This window comes from Prinia subflava, chromosome 3 (genome assembly GCF_021018805.1).
Source record: "Prinia subflava isolate CZ2003 ecotype Zambia chromosome 3, Cam_Psub_1.2, whole genome shotgun sequence".
Taxonomy (NCBI): Eukaryota; Metazoa; Chordata; class Aves; order Passeriformes; family Cisticolidae; genus Prinia; species Prinia subflava.
This window is the reverse complement of record NC_086249.1, coordinates 36860513-36880901: the sequence shown is the minus strand read 5'-3', so window position 1 is coordinate 36880901 and position 20389 is coordinate 36860513. Positions and strand designations below refer to the sequence as shown.

The following is a 20389-nucleotide window of genomic DNA, read 5'->3' as shown; positions in this document are numbered from 1 at the left end:
AAAAAAGAGAAGGATTCCAGCCTTTCTTTTGTGGACACCTCATTATGCACTGAACAGAGGACTACGAGTCTGGCTATTATCCTGATGGACTATTAAGTGGAATATAAGCCTGCATGGCTCGATTACATTTTACAGGCATCTCAGAGATTCTTCAGTTACTTTCCTGATTGAAGTTAGCAAACTGCTTCAGTGAAAGGGAGTTGTTTGTTTAAAGCTGTTGTTAGCATGTCGATAGCAGCAGCTGCGCTTGCTGCGATTTCCATTTCATACACCAAATGCATGTGAATTTGTAACCTAACCCAAGAAAGATACCAGCACTGGCATTCAGGTGTGTATCCATGTTTGCAGCATAATCAGTGGAATTGCTCCTTGTGAATAAAGATGTGAAAGAAAAAGCAGACTGAAAATGGAGACACAGTGTAAATGTGGGGCAAATGGGACAAAGGCACTGCAAGGAGCTGTACCAGCAAACAGATCTATGCACTATGCACTAGCTCCATCTCAGTGTTAGGAACAAGGATGAGATGGAAAAACCAGACCAATTGTGGAGAACTTTGAACTAAAGTAGACTCTAATATCTTTCTGAAAATAATCTTAAGGCTCCAGTGCAATGAGATTTGAAGGCCTACGTTATTTTAAAACCCCATTGAACTTAGTGGGACTCATATACATAATTAAGTGCTTTGAAAGGTCAGGATCTTAGTCATCATTTTTTAACTCTGGGCATAAAGTTCTTGATGAAACGAGTGTTGTGGTTTTTATAAAAGTCAAAGTGGGGAGTGCCTCTAATAATTCTTGTAGATATGTTAAACCTTTGTAAATGTACTGTGTTTTTCACCTTAAGTTTGTATTTTCACTTTTTGTAAATTCAGCAGTAATTTTTTCAGGCTTCTGACAAGAACTGTGTAAACAAAAGAGGTTTTTAATAAAAGAAACTGGATAGAAAGTTTTCTTTCCATATGAGAGGTTAAAATGAGAGCGTTCTTTAGAAGGCAGAATTAACTGTGGGTCCTAACTTTGGTTGCTTCAGGCCATTTTGCAGGTGTGATAGAAGCCTTCTACCTTGTGCTAAGCTACAATGCTTTGCTCCTTCTCTCTAAGGCAGTTTGTGGATATTGTGATTCATGTGCATAGCTCTAAACAGAAATCTTCTTAATGTTCCATATCACTCGATGTCAGACTTCTGATATGGTTTGTAATAATTTAGAGGCATCAGGCATTCAGAAATCACAATGATGGTGATATTAGGGATGAATTTACCAAAGGCAGACTCATACAAACTGTCCTTAGAAAGGAGGAGCTCTCTTGATAATGTGTGGTTTAAAGAAAGAGAAAATTCTTTTTCATGCTACAACCACCTTTAGTACTGACAAAGTCAAAGCTGCCAAGTACTTTAAATACAGTTGACTTCTACCTTGAAATGATCTGGTGGCTCACTGGTGTGTTTTCTCTCTTTCTGTCTCCCTTAGCGTGAACGAACGTGACCATTTGTTAAAAAGGCTCGGCAGGAAAACTCCTCCGAGCCTTTTCCGCGCTCATTCCGTCCAGCAAAGCGTGTCACGTAAGTAGCTGCTCATGTGGGGGAGGCGAGGGGTGATTGTTTTTTAATTAAATTGTGGGTAGAGGTAATGTGGCGCTGAGGCTGAGCTGCCAAGCAAGACACGTACATTTGGAAGTGGAATTAGTGTATCTGGCCCTAGGCAAGGGGAGCTCAAATGTGGTTAATTCCCTAGGATCCAATCAACAGGCCCACATGATAAAATCCCAGTGCGCAGGTTTCTCTGAAGGTAGAATTCTGATAGTCTTCAGAATAGTCTAAAAATCAAACATTCTGTGTAAAATAAACGTTGTGATGGAGCCTAGCTTTAATAGAAATTATTTCTGTAGGAAATGTCATATTAGCTGTGGTTAGTTGATAGTAAAGTGATGTGTTAGGGATGTCATTAGGGTTCTGTGTGTTGCTGGTAAGGAAAGCTGTGGCCTGTAGAGCTGCTTCTCTCCTCTCCCTCTTTGTCTGCTGCTGGGAGAAGAAAAGCAATGTCACTACTGGCCACTACCACTGCTCCAAATAAATGGTGTTTCTTGTTGATGTAGAAGTCATCCATTGATTCATCTTCCTGTGTCTGCTGGACCTGATGGGTTTTTGTTACTGTTTTAAAGGCTTCCACTGTGTTTAAAATCATTTCTAGCAGCTCTGTAGGCCAGATGCACTGAAGGACCATGCTGTCTTGAGGGACCAGGGAGTCCAGTCAGCCCTTTCTAGTGAGAAAATCCAGCCTCTCTTGTGATGAAACTGGTGGTAATGATAGGCTTATTTACTGAAGACAATAATTCCCTCAGTGTGCAGTACTGCTGCATGCAGGGCAAGGGGCAGACACTCAGGATTTAGGGTTTGTATTGCCATTGCAGTAGGAAGTGACATCCCTGACTGCTTAAGAATCACAGAGGAGTCAAATCTCATTGCTGGCTGTGTCTCCTTCTGTAGCAGAACTGTTATGGTTCAGGTCATGGAGGCAGGAGTGGGATAATACCTGAGGTATTCTTGTTTTCCATGGGAAATTTGACTAGAAGGGCTGGGACAGTGATGGATCTGATAGTCTTTGTCCTTGATAGAGCCATTGGAAGGCTGCCATCACTCCCAAGGGATCTAGGGTCTTCAGCAATCAATCCCATTACATCTGGGAAGAGAGGCCAGTGAGCAGAGCAGCCCTGTGGACCATATTTCTGCAAGGATTTAATCCTTTGTATAAAGGACCAGGGATGCTGATAACAACATGGCTTTGGGCATGCAAACACACTCTTTGAGGAGATTCCAAAAGCAGTGATTGGCAGAAGAAATCCATAAAATGCACAAATAAATGGCTGTCAAAATAGTCCGCTGTGGGGATTTACCGCAGTCTGTGAAACCTGTGAAGCAGTGCAAAAAGGAGATACACCAGAGTCACACTTAATATATACTTTTAGTCTCAAAGAACACATCATCAAGTTGTTAGTAGGTGAATAGCTATTGGGAAAGAAAAATGAGATCAAAATAAACCCTAATTTGGATAACCAGCTTCCCTATAAATGCAAACAATTAAGTGCTAAATGAGTCAGGCCAGTCAGGACAGGTTATAATCAGCAATCTGTTTTTCACATGAACATAAATTTTGACTGTGAAGCTGTTAGCATTGAAAGATGATTTTTGTAATGTATCCATGACTTCTGTCATCTCTTGTCAAATATTATTTTCCAATGTTGCGTAGCTGCTATATGTACAAGGCCATGTGAAATTCAGGGAACATATGTGCTGTTTTCACAACCCTAAATTGTACAACTGTTTACTAAATGCTAGAAATCTTCAAAGCAAAGAGTTGATGAATAGGGCAGTAGCCTTGACATGCCAGGCTGGTATCTTAAATCACACTGCAAGTACTCTGTCTGAAGTCTTGAACTGTTCATATGTTTCCACCAGGCCCTAAGTTCCCAGGCTGTGAAGACCAAAAATCGCTTTTGTGACTTCAACTCAGAATCTGTTGCTTACATATAAAGCAGGAAAATGGTTTGTTTAGTTAGAGCTGACAAAAGCTTAAGCAAATAAATTGTCTTGGTCCCAACAAAGAATGAAAATGGGATTAAATTTCCTAGCACAGATTGTAAAGATGCAGTACTGGTTTGGAAATCACTTTATTTTTTGACAGCAACCATTTCCAAATGTTTTGGAAGGAAGCAATGCCTAAACAGCTTTGTTTCCAGTCACATTGAAAGGAAAAAAATCTCACAGGGAGTTTCTGGGCTACTACTGGTGGTCAGTGGTGGGAGGAAAGAGCTGACTGAGGTAAGGCTACACAGCCCTGTACAAGAGGCAGAAGCTCACTCTCTGTGTTTCATTAGCTCTCTGTTGGTGAGCCAGCCCTTCTCCAAAAGCATGAGCACAGCACAAGACCTTAAGGCATGATGTATGGCTGGGGTGCTCCATACGGCACCAGGCTCTTGCGGATCCAGCCCCAAAGTGGGCAACAGAGCTGCACAGCCTGTGCCACAGCAGTGCCCTTTGGGAGTGCCTGCCAGGATTAGTGTCTCAAACACTCCTCTCCTTAGAGAAATTGGCTGAGTGGCTGCCTTGGAGAGTAGCCCCTGTCCATTTGGAAGGGTATGTCCTTAAAGTAAAACCTTCATGGCTGTTTTCCTTGCTCTTTGTTTTTGTTTTCCTGAATTGTGTAGAGCTTTCAGAAGCGTGAAAGAAATCTGTATTCTGGCTGTACTGTCAAAGATCACATGGTTCCTTTCTACCAGTGCAACTGTTGGGAAGTTTAGGAAAACTTAAAAAAAAAAAAAAAAAAAAAGGGAAGTGTGAAGCTCCTGTTTGGATGGCATTGTCAGGAAACTTTAGTGGAAGAGTTGTGTATGATTGTCAAGCCCAGGTGCTAACATAAAACCATCTCAGTGCAATCTTATAGGCAGTGCTGACAACACTGCTCCCCAGGCTGTGTTCACCTCCTGGTGAAGGTGCCTGGTGAAATTCCCTGTTGCCATCTGCTTTCTGAAACCTCTAAGAGTGAGCAGGAAATGCTACCAGGCTCCTCTCAGATGTGTCTTTGGACACTTCCCTTTAGCTTCCTGAGGAAAGGAGCGATAATTATTTCCGAAAACTCCCTCAGAGGCAGTGCAGTGAGATTTTCTCCAGGTCTCTATCCAGGTTCTTGTCTTTTTTTATTGCTGTGACTTTGGGAGAGTAGCACCTCCTTTAGACAAACTCTGTAGGCACAAAAGATGGTTCTTGACCTCCCCTTTCCTCCAGCATGACTGACCTGTATCACCTGTGTCCCCAGAGGATGGAAAGAGTACCCTCCATCTATAAGGAAAGTTCCACAGCATCCCTCTAGAGTGGTTTCCCCCCTGTAGTGCCCCTGCTGGTGTTCAGTTATCATTTTGTCTCAATATGGTCTTTAAAAATAGACCTGAGTCCTGTTCCCATTAAGCATGGCTTTTCCTATGCTGGCAAAAAGAAATCCCTCTTCCTTTGACAGAATATGGTGATTCCATAGAGTAAATCTGAATACAGAGCATATGGTTTGCACCTTATTAATCAGCAGAGAAAAAGCACCTGTCATCTGAGGTTCGTTTCACAGTATGGGGCTGACAAATAATAAATAATAATAATGTGTTCATGCTGAGGACTCTAATCCCACCATTTATTCTCCACTAGCAGACACCTTCTTCCTTTCACTTTTCTGCTAGTGCATTTTTATTTGAAAAACAACAGGGGAGCCACTTGAGATGCTTTTTAAACTCTTTTTCCTCTTATCTTGCATGTATTTGAAATATAATATACGTTCTGTACTTTTTCCAAGCTACATGTTTGTTGCCTGTTAAGTGGAGTTGCAATCTTTAAATATCAATTTAGGAAAAAGAAACAGAAATAAATGGTTTAAAATCAGATGCTGTGGCATCTGACTCTATTTTCTACTTGCAAATACCAGTAAGTTGTATCTGAAGCTAAAGAGATGGGAGCATTTCTCAGATTTTCCTCTTAGGTCCTTAAGAAAACACAGGCATTGGTTTATCAGAAGAGAAATTAATTACTTCTGTAAGCATTAGTCAAACTTTTCAAGATTTTCCCTTTCCCAGGTTAAATAGTAGATGCTTGCTGGAGCAGTCAAAGTTGAGTAAGCATTCACTTTTTAACTGGTAAATGTGAACTGTGACATCACAGCAAGTCTCCTTAAAAACTCTGCAGAACCAAATGTTTCACCTGAGACAGAATTTGGCTTGACAGAATTTGGCTGATACCACAATGTTGATTTTCATTATGTCAGAGAGAGTTTTGCTATCTAAGAAGCAATATTTCCTAAAAGAGATAAAAAAAAAAAAAAAGAAAGAAAAAGTCCCTCACTTCTCCCCAACTCCCTGAAAGTTTTTGTGGATTTGAATCTGGGCATTTTTCTCCAAAGGCAAACAAAAGGATGCATTTTTACTTTAGACCGTACTAAACCATAGTACCACTGCAGTATGAACTAGTGAAATGCTGCAGCAGGTGAGGGTTCTGATGGGCTGCCAGTGACAGCTGCCCTCTTGCTGGCTGGCCTAAACAAATCCTGGGACAGACACTTCGGGTGTATCAGAGGGACTGCAAGGAGTAGAAGGCCCTCTAAAATAAATCCCTGAAGTGACTAAACCTGTAAGCAGTCATTCCATGAGATCTTCTGGAATAGAAGAGCCCTCTGGACCCTTTCTGGTCCTGGCTTGGGAGCTGTTGCCCATGAGAGTGCTGCTGAGCTTGCACAGTGTCTGTGTTCAGGGCACACGCATCGAGGTGATTGCTGTAGTCCAGCATTGCACAGACCAGAACAGCCATTGCAGTGAACAGAAAAAGAGTGTTAAATTAGAGACCTGATGGGAGACTAGATTTGCATCTACTCATAGACTATCAAAGCTTTAAGGAAACCCAACAGGATGCTTTTAAAATTCAGTAGATTGCCTGATAATATCTGGTACCAATGAAACCTTAGATTTAATGAGAATCTCTTCTTAACAAATGAGCCCCACTGACAGATATTCAAAAGTGCCCCTTTGCTCCATTAACACAAAGTCTCAGAGCATAAAGGTCCTTCCTTCTGTGAGGGTGAGTGGGTTGTGCCCAGAAAGCCCCAAACAAATGTGCTCCACTCCTTCCTTGGGCTGCTGCAGGACAGCTGAACAATGAGGGCCTTGTTCCCAAGGCAGGCTCAAAGGTGTGGTTTTAAAACTGGAGTTGGGGGAAAAGTTCAAACTTCCGGAAAGTTCCCTAGTAACTGACAGATGGCAGCTTCCATTGTTTTTGGATGGGGTCTGGAAACAGTGGAAATGTAGAGCTGCTTGGGGAGCGCGGATGGGACTCAAGCATTCGCAGCATTTTGATTCCACGAGGCACAGTCAGCTGCCTAAACAGCTTGAAGTTCAATTTTAATTGTAATGTGAATAGAAAAATGTAATATGAACTCATCTTCCTGTATAGAGATCTACAGGAAAAGTCTTAAATGAACTGCCAAATGTTGAGCTTCAGCTGAGTAGCTTGGGGGTCACAGCCTTTCCCATGACGTACACACAAAAGCCTTGTTGCTGGTAGTCCAGGATGGATGAAGGATGTGAAGATGTAAGGATACCCTTGGTATTCTTAATCACAGATCATCTTAGCCTGAAGTTTCTTGCTGTATTAAGGTGTTTCCTGTTGGTGTGAGAGTAGTGAACATGTTCCTTTGACTGAATTCTGCACTGGTGTTGCAGAGTGGTGTTGCTGCCCGGTTGTCTGCTGGCCTGTGCTAGCACTGGGAACAAGCAGGTCATGGGAAGATGACACCCAGGACTGACCTGTGTGGTCAGGGCTGGATTTGCAGTAGTTATGGCAGCTGAAGACTCCACTACGCTGGATGAGCTTATGGATAAGTAAACATGGCAAAGCCACCTCGATGCAAATCAGGTAATGGGACATGAGCTTTGGCCTTCTAGGGCTTAAGTTTGTGGTCTTTGGCCAAGTTGACTTATCCATGGAGAATTTAGCCAAAAAAGCTAACAGGATGCTGGCCCCTCACATGGAACAAACCCACTGGAGGTGTTTGTTTAAGTGTGAATCTACCCTTTTTTAAATGAAAGCCTGTTTTGTACATCATACTTCCTTTGCAATGATCCAGGATGGAGATACTTTTTTCCAAAAGACTGTTTGCACTTCATGAATGTATTCTGTGAACTTTCAGCTACAGGCAGGAAAAACGAACCTGTGCCTCTGTAGCAGTATGTATATTGGCATGGAATCGCTCAGGGAAAATAAAATGGGATGCTTGGATGATGGGTCATGTAATCAAATCAGGGTTCCTGCTGTCCTGCAATCAGTTCCATGAGGCAGATGTGACTGGAGCAATGTGACTGTATCTCTGTTTGAATCCCCTCCACTTACTGGCAAAGATTTCCCATTGTGCTCCTGACTCGGGGTGTCAAAAAATCTCCTGTCCTTAGCTGTAGTTTTCCATTCAGAATTCTCTGTGGGGCCACATCTGCAAGTCTGTCTGCTGTTTCGTGTTGGCCCATTAGCTTTTTGTGACTGTTTTACCAGCATTGTGGTGTTCTGCAGATGCTATCAGAAATGTCACTTGCCTGTCCACGGTACTTGGAAAGAAATCAGACATGTGGGTCTTTTCATCTGAGTAGTTTCTAGGGAGACCACAGGATTGTGCTAGCTAGCAGGATCAACAAAATAGACACCTCTAGAATGTGTGTTTGCTCTATGCAAAATATAAGTGACTGGCCGAGAGAATCAACATTTTCACAGTGTCATTTGTCAGATGCCACTTGAAAATTTGTAAAAAAATATCCTGAGGGGAGTGAAGAGGAAGATGTGAGAAAAATCTGGTTGTGAGTTAGACATTCCCACCTTTCTCCAGAGAAACCGCGAGTATCAATCAGACTACAGAGGAGTCAAGCCGAAATGCAAATCTCTACTGCTCTGTTAAGTTTTTTAAGAAGCTCTGCCACTATGGGAGTACTGCAGCAGTGTGTTCAAATCGATCTGCAGCTTATTAGGTCAACTCAGAGGGCTTTGGTGGCTGTGTGCACTGACCTGGCCTGGGGAGGGGAGCAGAAGGACAGAGCTGGCAGCAGACTCCCTTTCTGTGCCACATGGACAATGCAGTGCGCTGCTCTAAGCATCAGAAGCACAGCACAGCACAGAAATTAAGATGGTTGCAGTCTCAATCACATAACTTCAGTGATGCCTGAAACTGTCCCTAAAAGTGCTCTGTGCTCTTGAGCTCGACTGCAGGTACTGATTTCTTTTTTCTTCCTTTGCTTTTCAGATGGGTATGCATTTTCTCAAGAAGAACACGGTGTTGTTTCCCAGTCGCAAGTTGTTCGATCCTACGACACAACCAAAAGGAGAACAGAAATAGAATAAACTATTCTTTACTTGATGGGTGGTGGGAATAATGGGATTTGGATCAATGCATCCACTGTTAACACATTCTTGACTAGCTTTGGTGGCAGCAGCCAAAACACCAGAGAATTCATTTCTGTGGCCTTAGCCAACAAGTTTCTGTATTCTCCCTGCAAACCTTGAGTGCATAGTGTGGGGGGAAATCATTGTTTGACTTCAGTCGCAAAGCTCTGCCTAAAGTTTTGTTTATGTTGTTATGAAGCATTTGACTGTGCTATGTGAGGTGTGAAATTAAAACTAATGTTTTACCACTATTTAAAACATTGGCATAAGGTTGTTCTGGGGGAAAAGTAGAAAATTTATGTTCCATGAGAAATCAGCCTGTGCTTAATTGGATCGGGGTGCTGAGATTTCCTGTTTTGTTACACACAGACCAAGTGCACACGACTGCATGCAGACTTTACTCCTTCTTGTATTCACTGTTTACTAATTTGGCTGAAATTTTCAACCGACCATTTGGCATAAAATTTTTGACTGCAACACAGTTTGTAGCTAAAAATGCTTATTTGCCTTCTTATGACAGAATACGACAAGGTAGCAATCAAGTACTTAGACTTTCTTGCCCTCTTACAGGATGTATTAGGATTCTATCTTAGCTTTCTGAAACCCAACTAATAGCTTACTCACACAGCCAGAGTGTGGAAGTCAGAGCTTGGCAGGGCAGCTGTCTTGAGTGCATGGCATTGTACACCAAGATGAACCCAACTAGGTGCCTCCTCATAACGCTTCATGATGTATTTGGATGAGCACTTCAAATGTAGCCTGGGACTTCCCTTCATCACCCCATCCCCAGTTTAATAGTAGAACAAAGCAGTGAGAATTTTAATTTAAAGGTACCATCTTGTCAGATCTGTTGGTAAGATGTACAACTGCATTAGAGGCTGATAGTGTAACCTTAAAGAAGTCTTCCCCTGGCCAGGTAGGAGAGGTTTGCAGGGCAGGAAGGGATTACACACATGCATGCACACACATGGACACACACAGAGCTGGCCATTGTGAAGACCTGCTGTTTGTTTGTTCAGCCAAACCAGTCCCTCCTCTAGATCTGATCCATCAACAGGCTTCCCAAAACACTCAGACCCGTGAGCCCTGGAAGGAATGCTGGCTCCATGGCCTTGCTGTGCCACTGGGACAGGCGTGCTGCTGCATAGATTGCAGTTTTAAAGAAAAAGAAAAAAAAAGGCAAAAACTGGGGCATAAGTTAAAGCTGAAAGAGCTCTTAGAAAGCTTATGCTGTCCTCCAGACAAGTTCTATTAATTTTAGTCGCCAAACCACGTTTCTGAACAGTATAAAGTAAATACTGCTGTGTTTAAGCCAGGCTTTGTGGTTAATGTATATACTACATGTGTGTATTTAAAAAGTTGGCGTTGTTTTTTGCCCTATTGACCATCATCCAGAGTTTTTTATTGATTTAGATATATCCAAAAGCAATTTGAATATGAGTGTTTATGTTTAGCAAAGGAAAGGAAAGCTCCAGCCTGGCCTACTGGTTTAATCTTCCTTAAGGGTTGCAAGCAAAAACCAGCATTCAAGTGCTGTAATTCAATTTCCAGGGCAGCCTCAGAGGTTCGGAGTCCCCTTCCATTTTGGAAGAGGCAAATTTTGCTCCTGCAGCACCAGTCAGGATTGGTCTTGGATTAGGGTGATGGCACAGAGGGAAAAGTCATCACCTTCTTTCTGCAGTGCTAATGAGACAATTATGCAACAAGGAAACGTGCAAATAATTTTGCCACAGGCATGAATGTCGAGGGGCCAAGTGTGCATGTATGTGTTTTCTGGGACAGGAATTCTGTCTAAAGGCACAAATACTAGTGCAGAGAATAAATAAAGAGGGAATAAACCTGCTCCCAGGAGTTTTTTAAATCTGAATGCTGATATAACCTGTTAAACACTTCCTTTTATTTAGAAACCAAATCTGTTTAGGAAATGTGTGGTGTAAGCCTCTCCTCAGAACCGCTAATTGTTTCTTCCTTTTGTAAAAACACAAGGAAAATTAACTTCCCACCAAGGCAAAATGAGATCAGCTTAGTCTTTGTACTCTAAGCTACACACCAAACATTGGCATGTAAACAATTTGGAGGCTTTCACGAGGCTGCAGAAAAAAAACTTTAAAAAGCCTTTGGATAATGAAGAATGGGAAGTAAATGTGTTAAGCAGAGAATAGAAGGGATCCTGGAGTTTCTTCTGTTCCTAACTTAGGGCAACAAAATTTTACAGAACGTAATGAAAGGTGCTGGGGAGGAGCAGCTGTCATCTGATGTGATTTATTTTATTAGTGCAGACTATGGGCTGTATCATTTTGACCTCCCTGTAAATTGAGGTCAGTGTGTGTCACAAACAAAAACCCTCCCAAGAGTGAACGGCGGCTTAGACTGAGGTACGTGTGTTGGTTGTCAGCTCAATGGGAATTGCACATGGGATTTGTCACTGGGCTATACAGTATGTGACACTGGGGCTAGTGGGTCAGACTTTATCATCACTGTATGGCCTTAATCTCTAGCTGAGTTAATTCTGTGGGACCCACCCAGGTCAAGACCTGGCATTCTTCCTGTTCTTTGGAGTCATTACAGGAATTAATGTATTGTAATGTGCCGTACACTGGGTGTTGGAGCTGCTTGTCTTGATGAGCAATGAAGAGGTGTATTTGGGTGCTGTGTTAGCAGAAGGAGAATGACAGCTGCTCTGCATCAACAGAATTCCTTGTTCATCAGGGCAAGTGCATGGAGCAGTAACAGCAGCCTTTGAAAGTGCTGCGTGAAAATGTTATCAACTAGACAGGGTATCGGAGCAGAAGGAATGGGGCATTTCTGCGTGACTGTCCAGGCTTAACTGCCCAGGGTTGATCAGGAAAGGGCTTCCTGAGCAGCTCTCTGCACTGACCAAAGGGAGGTGGGTTTGGATATTCAGATGGAAGTGGTGATTTGCCTGAATTAGATTTGGCTCTGGTTGCTGCTTTTTATAACACCATAATCGCAGCGTGCATAGAAGCTGCTGCTCCTTTAATGATTGCCTAGTAGCAATTTAAAGCTGGCGAGCGGGAGCCTGAGCTGCTCTGAGCACTGCTGAGAAGTCTGTTGACATTTTCTTTTCCTTGACAGGGCTTCGGGTCTTGCTGTAGGGAGCTAGAATGGGAAGTCAGTAATAACTTGTCAAGGAGAAATGGCGAATAACCAATAAAAGTATCTGGGTCAAACTAAGCTGCTAATGTATCTAAAAATGTGTGTAGAGTTAACATGAACTATATGGGCTGTAAATGAAGATAACAGTCAAGCCTCGCTAATCTGCAGTTCACTGGATGCAACACCCCTTAGTGCATGCCAGAACTGTGCACTCTCTTCCCCTGCCTCAGCAGCTCATGCTGCAGGGAAGTCTTCTGTTACCAAGATTACATTATGTTTTACAGCATGTACTGGAGTGTGTTCGCTGGGAGAATACATAGTATCCATGTATTCTGTGCAGTCATAATAATAAATAAAGCAGAGAAAGCTTTATTTATGTGAATATGTGAGATGTGGGGACATGGTCATTGGCCACACAGGGTACAGCTTGGCCCTCTATGGGCAGCCCAAGAGCTCGAGAGGTGCACAGTCCTTACACTGTCCCTGTCCTGCAGGCTTAGTTTGCTCTTTTGGGCTAACTCACTAAATCTTCTGTTTTCACATTACCTCTAGTCATCAGTCAAGACTAGTGATACTCCATTTACATTCTAATATTGATTTTATAAATAATGACTTAATTTAATCTTTAAATGCTCTGAGGAGTGTACTTCTCACAGCTCAGGTTTGAAGCAGAGCAGGCATTGAGTGGGTGCTTGGCCCTGAGAAGCACCTTGGGTATTTCAGATTTCTCATTAGTGTTAAGTGCTGAGGTTAGTTTTGAGTCATCACACACTATCAATGCCTTAAACTTCAGTCAGGTTGCAGGAGACCTCTTTGTGCCCTTTCTGTTGAGTCTGACAAGAAGTAGTGATGGTCTGAAATACCTGAAGGCTTGGAGAGGAGAATTTGGCTGTCTTTGCTGTACCTGGTGTATCTGGGTAGCAGTCTGCTTCTAAAATGTGGCACTTACCATGCATGTTCCTCAGCCTCCAGACAGCTGGACCCCTTCTGTCCTGTCAGGAAGGATTCTTGTACTCTTCCCAGTATCCTACAGACACCCAAGAGAGGCTTCTCTACCGTTCAGCATCCGTGACCAGAGCTGTGTGTCCGGAGAAGGCCACAGGATAGGTCAGTACAACAGGTGACAACAAAATAAATCCATATGACTACCTTTCCCATGTGTAGCAGTAAGATTAATGGAGGCTTTGAGCTTTGTTGGCAAATGAAAACCAGAAAGTGCCCTGCACTGCTTGGTCACATAAGTGAATCCCAAAGGTGATCGCTTCTCAATGACCTGCAGGAAATCTAGACAGCCTGACTGAGTTTATCTGGCCAGGAATGTGCTTTTGGATGGGCTGTCTGGAGAGGTGAAGGGACTGGGAAACAAAACAGATTGGTCAAGACCACTACTGCTGTTAGAGGTTAGTGAGGGGAGGGATTCCTGAGGCATCCATGAAGAGCTGTGATAAAGCTGATTTCTTTGTTTCCTTCCTGTGGCTGTGGGAAGGGAGCACAGCTGAGATGAGAATTTGTGAAGCACTGTTACCTCCTGAAGCTGAGTTTCTCTGGCACCAAGCTGAGTTCTGGGCTTGGACTGAGTCCCTGCCAGAAGTGTCCCCTGCTTTGCATACTTTGACTCTAGCAGGTTGTTTCCTGGGTTATGAAGATTGCTTAATTGTTTAGTGGTTCCTCTTTGCCTCATGGACTCACTAGAACTGAGCACTGGAATTATTTCAGTCCTGACTGACGGTCCATCATGGAGAGTTTGTGGGACTCCTGCCTAGGTGTTGCTCCTGGGCAGGTTCCTGTCCCTCAGGCCAGTGCAAGGGGCATGTTAATCTGGAGACCTGGATCTCTTTGTGATAGTGTATGAAGTCCAGGGGTTGTTTCATTTGGATTCATGGCCTGCTCATTTGTGGTGTGGACAGAAGGTAAAGTGGCTGAGTACTGGTGTTCATCCAAAGCCTTCCTTTATGTATGAAGAAGGTGAGATAAGTTCTCCTGAAGTCCGCCACAAGAGGTCCATTCTCCTTGAGCATCTTTGTAGCTACTAAAGAGGAACAGAAGCTGGTAAATGACAAATTCTGTGTGGGCAGCCCCAGGTCTGGGCAATCACTCAGAAGTCTAACGATAAAGAAAAGTGTTAATATATTGCCAAACTGTCACTGTGCATAGCTGGAAGGTCAGCACCCTTGTAATTATGGAGCAGTGAAGCCAACGGAAAAAGCCAACATTAACAGAAAGACACAATTGTTTTAAATTCCAGCTACCTTACTGGGTGGTTTTCCTGCGAAGATGTTCCAGATGTTGTCTTGGCATAAATTAATCAATCTCAAAACATCTGCAAGGTTTCTTGGAAAACATGGAGTTCACCAGACAGTGTGTATGCTCTCCTCTGCCCTTCTGTTGATATGTTGATTCAGAAAGGGAAAGAGGGTACTTTCTGTTCTTACCGTCAAGAGTTCATAGACTGGAAAGTTGCTCTCAGAGTTGTTGCTCAATTCTATATTTTTTTAAGGGCTCTAGTTATAAAGCAGTGAGGCAGCCAAGCCCTCTGGGACTGTGTACATGTGTGTGCTGAAGAGTTGTCTGACTTAAAAACCTCCCCCTGTCCCTCCTCCTGCCCCCAAAGTGCAACCCATTGCACTGGGAGGTCAAATATTCAGCGTCTTGAGCGTCAGGATCTTTAACAGCATCTTTTTCATCAGCGAGGCAAGTCCTGTGCCTGCTTGTCTGTCATATCTGTGCTCAAATTGCTTAAATATTGTTTCAGATGGAGACGTTTTAATCTGGATATGCAGAGAGGAGTGATGCTGTGGGGGGATGTTTAATTGGCTCCCAGCAGAGCAGCAGTAGTGTGTGGGTTTTTTCCTCTAGAAGTGTTACCATTTTCAGATCCTATTAATGTCCTCTGGTAGTTTAAATACAGCATTGCATTACAGTGGAGTTTGTTTCCCTCCCAGACTGAATACAAATGAAGGTCATTTACTTGTATTTTTAGAAGGTTCAGAAAACTTAGACAATTTGTAGCTTTGAACAGCATTGTTGACTGTTGTATGTCTGCACAAAAATATTTCCAATAAACCTTTTATTAAAGCAATCCAGCGGACCGAGGCTTGTTTGTTTTATCCCCCCACAAGCTTTGCAGCAGGAGTTCAGTGTTAAATACATTTGAGATTTAGCCTGCAAAGCTGTTGAATGGATTATTTCTATTTTTTCATGGCCTTTTGGGTGTGTTTTAAGGGCCTGCTCGTTACAGCAAGGCTTGAGTTCCTTTAATAGGTCTCAAATCAGGCCCCAAATGCAAGGCTAGTATGGGAAAATAAGAATGGTACTGATGAGCTGACAGCAGGTACTGTATTTGAATAGTGTCTTCAGGGGGAAAACTCTTTTTATATAAGCTAGATGGAGAGAAATTCTACAAATGATACACTTGGTCTCACCAAGGCTTCACCAAAATAAAGCTCAGAAGTCTTTTGTTCCAATTAAGTCACACAGACACAGCAGGGGAAAATTAAGCCCTAAAAACCCTCCCCTGCCTCCTTACTTGCAGCTAAATTTGCAAGACGCTTTTTAAGACTGGGCCTTCAGGCTCTTGAATCTGAGGGGGGAGCGTTTGCAGCGAGGTGTGAGGTGAGGCAGGACCATGGCGGATTCTTTCCTCCAGAGCACAGGGACAGCATCTGCGGCTGCTGCCTGCCCAGGAACGTCATCTCTCTCTACTGATGGTGCTCGGCAGCTCGCTGGTGTTGCCAGACCTGCAGAAGCGACTCTGGAGCTCCCCAGCCTCAGGCAGGAGTGGCAGCAGGAGGCACCACACGAAGGCTCCTGCATCCATCGCGCCGGGGGACTCCTGGCACCGACTCAGGACTGGGACTCAGCTTATGGCTGAAGTTAAACTTAGAGAAAAGTTTGGCCTTACTTGAGTTTTGGTGACCATGGGGAACATACTCTGTCAGAACCCTACAGAAAATGAAAGGGTATGAGCTTTAACAAAGAGATCCCTTTGTCCAAATATTAATAGAAGCTGGAATTAAACAGATTTTATCAGCAACAAAATGCATATTTATATATAGTTTGGCTAATTTTTTCCCCCTTAGGGTGCTATAACTTGAGGAATAGGATTTTTCTCTAATAGATTGCCGACAGAACCAGTTTTAAAAGTGTAGAGAGACTTTTTTACAACAAATTATTTCTGGACTGTTTTTTTAAATTACAGAACAGAAAGAAGGTGTAAGCCTAATCTCCTCTCTTCACTTAACAAGTCATTGCTTGAGCAAAATTCAAAACATTTTTATCCCAAAAGCCAGACCAGTATCTGCCTTTCCTTTGCAGGGAAATAAAAACCAAGTGATGAACTTGAGTATCCCTGTTTTGCTGCAGCAAATGCCTGCTCCTTCCCTGGGCCTCCATAGATGCAGCCCAGCCTGCAAGCATGTAGCAGCAGGAACTGTGCTGTTTGTAAAAGCTTCTCACACATCTGGGCAATCAATTATGCCAGAGTAAAATTGCTGATAAACTTAAATAAGCCTTATTCAGTTGGTGGTGGGAGAATTGGATGCTCAGCCAACTGCTCCCTGCACTGTCGTCTCTCATACAGCACACTGAAAGGGAAATGAGTCTCAGAATTGTTAAACATAATGGATTGCTGCTTAAACCCCTTATTAGATATATTAGTTGACTAATCACCTCAGAGACTTTCCCTCTAACAGTCTGACAGGCAAGGCTGTGAGAGAGCCTGGTGCTCATGTCCCAGAGCCAAATATTTGCCAGAGCAGCTGCTAAGTCTGTTGACGGCAGTCTTCAGTGCCTCATACCAGAACAAAGAGGAATCAAAGTCCCTAAACCTGTAGATTAATGCCCAAGTCTGAAATGGGAGCATTAAAAAATAAAAGTGTAACTGAGAAAGGTCTGGCTGAGGAATGTTAAGCAGGAAGATTTCAGAAACATAATCCCCTTTAGTGAGTGCTGCTGTGGCAGTACCCGGTCGCCAGCCCTCCCTCCAGCACAGCCCCGTGCCTCTGAGTGCCCTCAGCATTTGGGGTGCGGCAAGTCCTCAGAAACCTGGAAGGAGCAGTGAGTTTCCTCCTCAGAAGAAATGCAGCACTGCAGAGAAACGAGGCGTTAAAAATCCCTGAAAGACACTGCTGGTTTTTGGCTGTCCCTGCTGAGCAAGGAGCTCAAGGGCAGATGGGGAGTGGGCTGTGTCCCAAGCAAGGGAATGGTGAATAATGCTGGTGAGACCCTGCTGTAGTCCATGCCCAGCCAGGATGTTCACCATGAGGAGGCTTGATGGGAGGGAGCTCACGTTGCATTTTTCTTGCCATGACTCTCTAAGGACAGTGGGGTGATGGTTGAAGAGGTGGTCATGGTTCCTGTAATAGTTTTCTATTTCCCTTGTATTTCCCTTGGTGTTTGGTGCTGCCCTGGTGAGGGTGTCATGTCAGAGCGGTGGGGGCACTGGGCTTCTTGGGTCACACAAAACAGAAGCTGCAGCCTTTGAAGGCAGATTGGCACTTCAGTCCTGCAGTGGTGAGTCTGGGAGCCTCAGCTCTCACAGCCACCTTGTCTGATGGCACTGGCACTGACCTACAGCCTCATCGAAAACGTCCAGCACAGCTGTCACAGTAAACCAAGACTGCTTTGTTGGTCCTGTGGAGCTGCTGGTACTTGCTGGTATCCAGTATAGGCAGCAGGAGCACCCCTCAGTCCCTTAGGAGAAAAGGACTGGAAGAAAGGGGCTGTGGCCTGGTTTGTATATTCTGCTGGTTTTGAAACCGTGCTGGTCCGTCTCGCTCCTTGCTTCCTCCACACTGTGGAAGGAACTGCCTGGAAGCCCCCTGATCCCATAGTGCCTTAGTCCATAAAAAAACACGGTGAGATCCTAGTGCCAGCTCATTTGGATGTGCCAGGTATCAGAGCTTGAGCTGCCCACGGCTCTCATACCTGCTGACTAAATCCTGTGGCATGACTGTGTGTGTCTGCCCATCCACAGTGAGGGTGGCACTGCAGCTTTGAACTGAGAGCCTGACTCTGCACAGCAGATCTACAGCAGTTGCTTTTGGTTTGCAGCAACGTAAACTGAGAATCATTTTTCCCCATAATGAGATATTTACAATCATGCATAGACTGTCTGATTGTGTGAAGTCAATGGGATTCTGTCTCACAAAAGCAAATATTGAGGGAATTAGCAGCTGCCTAAGCCAATATTTACCATTTGGGTGCTGAATCATAGCAGAGACTGCACAACACACTGACATCCTCGCCTTGTCCTGCAACACGTCAGCCCTGCCCCAGTGCCAGCAGCTGCAGCACCAGCGAGCTCTGGGATGTTTGTGGCCCAGCTAAGCTGGGCTCTGCACCCAGCAGCACCAAACACTGCCAGGTTGTCCCCATCAGCTTTCAAAGCTCTTCCTAAATCTGATGGAAGGAACGTAACTACCCCATCCCTGGAAGTGTTCAAGGCCAGACTGGATGGGACACTGAGCAGCCTGGTCTAGTGGGAGGTGTCTCTCCTGCAGGGGGTTAGAACTAGACTATCTTTAAGGTCCTCTCCAATCCAGCCAATTTTTTGTAATCCTGTGAAGCTGCTCAGTATCTTGGGAGGGCAATAGAAAAGTATTTTTATTTTACTGTTGCATTTACCATTTTCTGACATGATGCTCACTTGCCCTGGTTTAATAGCATTGGTGACATCCAAAATAGTGCCTTCCTGCTTTATTGTTTTCAAATTACCCTAGAGAGGCAAACCAGGGTGGGCCATGCCCTGAGCTGGTTCAGCATTAAACATGAGGAAGGCTTGATGGAAAGCAACTTACCTGTTGAATTAAACATTTTTCAGCTTGATGTATCACTGTTTGCTTTGATTTTGAAGGACTGATAACAGCCAATAAGGGACTATTTACTTGAAAGTAAAGGATTATTACATTTAGGAGAAAGATGTTATTGCTATTCTTTCTTGAATGTTTGAAATCTCTTTTTGCTATTACAAGCCTAAATGGTGTCTCTGCAACAGCCTGTGATAGTAGACAAGATTTCAAGGTTTCAGGTGAGTTTTCTTTTATATTTCCTGATGTGTTATGGACAATGCAAATGGAAACCAACTTGTGTCCTTGGTGAGCTGGATGTGCCCACTGGGCCTTGCCCAGTGCAGCAAGTGGCAGCTTTGAGTTGTTGCCTGCATGGCTTCATCTCATGAGAAATAGCCACCAAAATCGATTAATATTAAAAATAAAGACAACTAACTGTCTTTTGACAGCCAGTGCAATGCTGGAGGCACCAGCAATCTGAGAGCTGTGACTCACGTTACACTCCAGAGAGGTTTGTCTCCCCTCTTCTAATGAAAATCAGGGAGTAAGGGGATACTCAGCCTCTTGCACACCTAGCAACTTTTCAGCCATGCCTACTGGAATGTTTGCTGTCTTGCTCTTGGTGTTTGGAAGATGTCAGCTTTGATGGTAAGTGTGAAGGTATTTTCCAAATGAAGCTGTGCCTCTGCTCATGAACCAGATGCCCCAGATGTTCCCATCCAGCACAGCTGCCCCCACAAGAGGTCTGCCTCAGCAGGGACAAGATGAGCAGGAGATGGAAATGACACCAGGGCCAGGGAAAATGTTGTAAACAAGCCAGCATGGAGAAGCTGGAGAAGGTGAGAGGTGCAGAGTCACAAGCTGGGTGAAAAAGGCCTGGGGTCAGGTCACTGTGCTGAGATTTTGCAGTTATAAAGGACAAATTAAGCCAAGGAATTAGGACAGCATTTCTGTGGGCAAATCACAAAAACGGTAAGTGTTGGCACAGGAAGGGGGATCTCTGCAGCAGGGGGAGAAAGTCCATCCCTGTGCCAGGGCTGTAGTGGTTTCCCAGGGAAGGGGATGGAAGCTGTCTCCGGGACTGGGTGTCCCCCAGGAGCTGGGGGCACTGGCACACCCCAGGGTGCTGAGACAGGACATCACCTGCGCCAGCCTGGCCTCCAGGGCTTGCTGCAGACAGGCCAGCACTACGCAGTGCTTGGTGCAGAGCAGCCACACCTGTGTTGGCTCACCTGGGGCCTTCTCACCGGAGCCCACACTGGTATTTTGTGGCACATGGTGCAGCATGATGGGCACATCCCCATAGCTGAGGCACAGGAGGCTGTTACTGCACCAGTGACCGGTGTTATCTGGCCCTTCAGGCTGCACAGAAAGACTTTCACAAGGATTGAATGCTCTCCTATGGGACAGGGGACACTGTGAGCCTCCAGGGTGGCCAGGGTCTCATGGAACTGGCTCCACTCAGTGTAGATAGGGAAGGGGAGAAAGGATGGCACAGGTTTATGCGATTTGTTCAGTGCAATTGCAAGTGATCCTG

General features: G+C 44.2%; 1 protein-coding gene across 3 annotated transcripts in view; it reads left to right on the top strand.

Annotated features, from left to right (window-relative positions):
* Window positions 1–15137, top strand: part of ATP8A2 (ATPase phospholipid transporting 8A2) — a 280952-nt gene extending 265815 nt beyond the window's left edge. For all 3 annotated transcript variants that reach the window (XM_063394699.1, XM_063394698.1, XM_063394700.1), the window contains 2 exons: window positions 1470–1561; window positions 8808–15137. In XM_063394699.1, the coding sequence (XP_063250769.1) occupies window positions 1470–1561; window positions 8808–8905 (190 nt within the window). In that variant the 3' untranslated portion in view covers window positions 8906–15137. The remainder of the gene's footprint in view (window positions 1–1469; window positions 1562–8807) is intronic.
* Window positions 15138–20389: the final 5252 nt, after the last annotated feature.